Consider the following 5,341-nt stretch of genomic DNA (forward strand, 5'->3'; position numbering starts at 1 on the left):
TATCTTTAAATTTTTATACAATGTTTATATTAAATATTGCATCATGATTTTTAGCATATATATTTTGAATGAATGACCTTTATCAGATAAATTTTTGTGTTCATATATATAGATAAATAATATTTCCTAGGAGAAATTACGCTCATTATCGTCTTCTTCTTAGTGGTATAATACACCCAATCCGTATGCGTTGAACATTCATAATAAGCAAAAGTGGTTTTGCCATTAAAAGAGAGATTTTAAGAGAATTAAAAAGTTGATTACTGGAAGTAAAATCTGACAAGTACCCGTTTCTGTCTGAATGGAACATAAAGTTTTTTCCTTTAGTGGTGGGTGGAAGGAAACCACGCAATTATACAACCAAGTTAGAACGGTCGCCCGCCATGGTGTATAATACTGAGAAAATCATTATGATTCGATACGTCAGATCATGTTTAAAAAATATGGCATTCTTCAATCATCCAACCACCGTGACATTATGATAAAAATAAACATACACAATATAAAGATGAGGAAAGAAAAAGAAGGTGGGTGTCAACTTTTTTGTGCCGAATGTAAGAGGTGGGTCAAGCTTTGGTGGTGGTGAGGGTTGTTCATTTAACGCGACGGCAAAGGGTGATGCCATCACCAACCGGGAGCATGCAGATCTCAATCCTGGGATCAACAGCAAGAGCCTTGTTGAGTTCCATGACGAAGTCTCTGTAATACCTAACGTACTTCCTGAGAGGCGCATCAGGTGGTGCTACCACCGACCCATTCCATAGGGTATTGTCGTAGCCGATCAAACCGCCTACTTTCACCAGCTCAATTAGCCTCTTGTGGTAGTTTAGGTAATTGTCTTTATCAGCATCCACAAAGATGAAGTCAAAGGATCCGTGGTTCTTTTCCTGTCATTTTTTTAAAATTTTGTTTTTCAGCATAAAATTTAACTCGATTATTAACAAATTCTGAAGAAAAAAAATGGATTGGATTGTTGAAATTTACATCTTCCACTAATTGATCAAGAACTGGCAAAGCAGGGCCCTCTTTGAAATCAATTTTGTGTGCAACACCAGCCTTTTGGATTACAGGCAGACCCAGCTCGTAGTTTTCTCTGTTAACATCCATGGCTAGGATCTGCAAATATATATATGAAAAAAAAAAATAGACGGTAATGAGTTTCCCCTGTTATTTAAATATGACTTGTTTTGGGTAACTTTCAATCAATTAACTACCTTTCCATCATCAGGGATAGCAAGGGCAGTGGCTAAGAGAGAATAGCCAGTGTAGACACCAATCTCCATGGTGTTCTTGGCATTGATCAACTTAAGAAGCATGTTCAAGAACTGGCCTTCATCGGCTGATGTTGTCATAAGGTTCCTGTTTCCACTCATTCCAATCAAGTCAACAATGGGTAAAATCTTAATTACATAATCCAAATCTGAAACAGAAACTGGATCTGGGTCAATTAGTAAACCAACCATGGGTGCTTGGCAGTCAACTCTCTGAGCTCCTTCATGGGTTCAGGCTCCCTCGGATACACACTGGTCTCGAGGATATACTGCAAAACCAAAAACCCATCAATTAAAAAAAAAAAAACTAACGTCAAATCATAGCTCAAACATGAAATTGAAGATTCGAAATAGGCAAAGAAAGAATCTAATTGAAACATTGAAGATGATACCTGGTAAAGAGCATCACTTTGCAAAAGGCTCTTGTGGCCAACTTCCTGGTGCCTACCAGCCTGAGATTGCTGCTCTTGCGTATTGGTTGCCATTGCTAAAACCCTTGAAATGAAAAGCTTCTTTCTCTTTGCTTTCCTTTGTTTATGGACCTGAGCGAGTTTCAATTTCCTTTGAATTGGAAACCTGAGTTGAAAGAAGAAATGCAAAGGGGTTATATGAAGTCGAAAATCCAGGTTGGACCGCTTGCCACCCCGGTCGGGGGTTGGTGAAGTCCCAAATTGATCGAAAGCTGGACTGGGACCCATTCTCACCAGACACCTCCCAACTGTGGCACGGCAATTAGCATTGGTCGAAAGTAGGCCAACGAGTCATGACTCGATGATGGCTCAGTCAGGTCAATCCATGAATTATTCTTTACTTATGTTTTACCATCTTACCAAACTTGCAAGTAATTTCAGCCTAATTTTCTTATTGCGTTGTGCTATGATCCATTGTAAAGGATTGTGACGCAGGTGGGGTTGTATTAAAATCAATTGTTAAGGATAACTCAATATTATGGTTTGTGGAGACTCAAATGACAAAATCATGGATGTAATTGTCAGTTCTATTAAGGTGGTTAAAGCAATGGCAATCAAAGAAAACTGCTTTATCATTAATAATAGAAATTGGTCTCAAGTTCTTACAGAATCAGATGACACTAATTAGTTGATTAGTTTTTAATCGGCAAATAATTAAAGCATAAATCGTAGTGGTACTGGTGGGATCCAACAAACTTTTATGGTTGGCTTATGCATGCATGTTCAAACTTTATACATCCTAAGTTTTCTATTTTATGAATGTGATAAAATGAAAGTTTGAGAATTAATATTTTTATATACTTATAATAAAAATAAGTTAATCCGGAATTTAATATGAGGTCCAGCTCTATATAATAAAATTTTAGTGACATCCTAATAGGAGGGATCTTCTTCTTCTCTATTTCTTGACCTTAGAATCCCTCCCCTTATTTTCACATCCGTCGATCATATGAATTAACAGATATCATTAATTTTTGATATTAAATTATTAACTTAAAAATTAAAAAATTAAAAATTTATATATAACAAATTAATAAAAATAAAAATATATAACTTTATTATTAATTTAAGTTTAAATAACCCTTATCTTTTTCTTCATTAAAAAAAACCTTATTAATTGTTCCATCAAATTTAGTTATTATTTGATATATTAAAAATTTAAAGACAAATTTAAAAAAAAATCATCTAATTAAATTGTAATTTTACATAATAGAGAAATATAATGAACTGATAAATTTGATTAGAAAAATGATTTAAGATGAAATATGAGTAAGGAACGACTTAAGATGAATTTCAATTGATTTAAATGTGTTGACTTGATCAGTGCATAGCGAAGATGCGTGTGAAAAGGAGAGTAGGTAAGAGGCTGGTGAAATGGGGAAGCATTATGAAGAAAAGAATAAAAAAATCTAAAGAGAGTTGGTGCCCAGAAATATGACCCATGTATATGAATATTTTATAATATAAGTTATTAATTTATTAAAAGTTATATAAATATAAAAATCTTATACCTAAACAAAATCAGAACATATATGAATTATGGAAACAACTTTTTAGCATAAATGTTGTCAATGGGATGATTGATTCGGGGCTGCTCAAACAAAATTAGGTTTAAAAAATATTGAATCCGAAAATAGGCTGAAAACATATATGATTTGAGAATACAAGTCAATGAAACAACACGAGGGAATAAAAGGCTTTGCCGAAAGTAAATCGACATTGGATATCTTCTCTCCCAAAGTAACTTTATGGTGAATAATTTAGAAATATAAGTCAATAAAATTAGTCCTTTTTCGGTAAATAATTTAAAAATTAATCCATTTTTATAAATATATTTAAAAATGGGCCTTTTTAGATAAATCGCCTGTGATACTATATTTTTTTTCTGTACCAAATTTTAATATGTAATTTATAATTTTTATTATTTAATAATGAGAAGTTGTGGAGGTTTATCAAATATCAAAGTTGTTGGAAAAAGTCTTTTAATTACCGTGTTTGGTGAAAGATTCTTGGAGTCAAAGCTTTGGTGCTTACAACTCTCTACCCTTCGTTTCTTTCTCAATTTTTTCTTCTTCTTATAATTACTTTATTTCATTGTTGAATATTATACGAAAAAAAGAGAGAGCAAAATATGATACTATAATAAAAGAATAACACTAATACATTACAAGTTTATAAATAATGCAAAAGTTATTTATATAACTAAAAGAATAACATTTGAATTTTTGTTTGTAATATTGATATTTGATAGGCAACCAATAGAACGGCTGGTTTATGACTTGTCTCTATTTGTGGGTTCATGAATGATGATGATGGTGAAGTTGATTAGTAAGTTGTAGCTTTTGCTCCAAGGGACCAGAGCTGAGCCCAACCCTCAGCCACTCCTTCCTCCCCTTTTACCTAACACATAAATTATAAAGTGTGGTTGCATCTACAACAAACAAACAAAAAAAAACGAATTTAATTACCAAAATTGTAACTAAAATATGATATAGCTTGCCAACAACTGACAATATAATACCAACAAAATATTACTCCTATATGACATGTATTGAAAAGAGTATAAATTATGTTGTAAGAGCATCCTTGGGGTATTCCTTTATGTCTCGACAAGAGTAGATTATCATGTTTCAACCACACCAACTCCTACCAGGTGATGCATGATTGGCCATTTCAACTTATGGCCTGTCTCCAAAAGCTAGGCTTATATTTGGAATTATTATGTTTTCCAAGCCCAACAACAATGGTTGGTTGTTTCCTACCCAAAGCAAAGTTTGTTGGCCCAATCACCAACACCCAACCCATTATCACCAAATTGAAATTTGAAAATAAATTAATTGCCTTTTGTGCATTGCTAAACTGTATCATCCACCTTTCTTGCCTGCCTCCCCAGTCATCAATGGCAGATCCCTCGGGGTTACTAGTACTTTAAAAGAATTAAATGTATTTTTTATTGGACAGAAAAATAACAGTGAAACAAAAGAAAAGGGGAAAGGAACCCATAACCCCATGGTATTGCATGAAACCTAAAAAAATTAAAAATTAGACAAAAAAAGAAAAGAAAAGAGAAACCTTTTATTTCTTCAATATTCAAAGATTGTACCTAATTCTTCAAATAAAAAAGATTGTATCTAATTATTTGAGGGTTAAATTATTATTTGGGACCTGAATTTGATAATTTTTTTCACACTGGGGTCTAAATTTATTTTTTATCCAAATTAAGTCATAAATTTGGTAATTGTTACCACATTGGGACCTGGACTTGATAACTTTTCTTACGCCTAAACTTTTTTTTTTCAAGTTAGGCCCTGTATTGGCAATTATTTCCATATTAAGGCCTGAACTTGACAATTGTTTCTACATTAGATTAACTTTAGATAAGAAAAAAGTTGAAGCCCTGATGTGGGAACATTTGCCAAGTTCAAGACAAGACTTAGACAAAAAAATTTTGTCCCAATGTGAGAATAATTACCAACTTCAAAGCCTAATTTGAAAAAAAATTCAGGCACCAATATTGGAAAACTTGCCAAGTTCAAGTCCCAAAAATGTGATTTAACCCATTTATTTATTTATTTATTTTTATTAAGAAATAAACTAAGA

The 5,341-nt window shown here is 32.8% G+C and overlaps 1 protein-coding gene across 1 annotated transcript; it reads right to left on the reverse strand.

Moving 5' to 3' along the window:
- Positions 1–431: 431 nt before the first annotated feature.
- On the reverse strand, positions 432–2,313 carry LOC107938099 (caffeoyl-CoA O-methyltransferase). Its single transcript, XM_016871170.2, has 5 exons — positions 1,664–2,313; positions 1,461–1,540; positions 1,215–1,359; positions 985–1,116; positions 432–887 (listed from the first exon to the last, which is right to left on the reverse strand). The coding sequence occupies exons 1-5, from the start codon at positions 1,967–1,969 to the stop codon at positions 594–596; spliced, it is 957 nt and encodes a 318-aa protein (XP_016726659.1). The 5' UTR covers positions 1,970–2,313; the 3' UTR covers positions 432–593.
- Positions 2,314–5,341: the final 3,028 nt, after the last annotated feature.

The sequence above is a fragment of the Gossypium hirsutum genome, chromosome A12, assembly GCF_007990345.1.
Source record: "Gossypium hirsutum isolate 1008001.06 chromosome A12, Gossypium_hirsutum_v2.1, whole genome shotgun sequence".
Classification (NCBI taxonomy): domain Eukaryota; kingdom Viridiplantae; phylum Streptophyta; class Magnoliopsida; order Malvales; family Malvaceae; genus Gossypium; species Gossypium hirsutum.

Excerpts from the sequence above, each read along its gene's own strand:
- LOC107938099 (XM_016871170.2), bottom strand. The coding sequence starts at position 1,969 with ATGGGTCCCAGTCCAGCTTTCGATCAATTTGGGACTTCACCAACCCCC. Across the intron at positions 1,360-1,460 it reads TTGACTGCCAAGCACCCATG|GAACCTTATGACAACATCAG; the intron begins GTTGGTTTACTA and ends GAGTGGAAACAG. Across the intron at positions 888-984 it reads TTGATCAATTAGTGGAAGAT|GAAAAGAACCACGGATCCTT; the intron begins GTAAATTTCAAC and ends AAAAAATGACAG.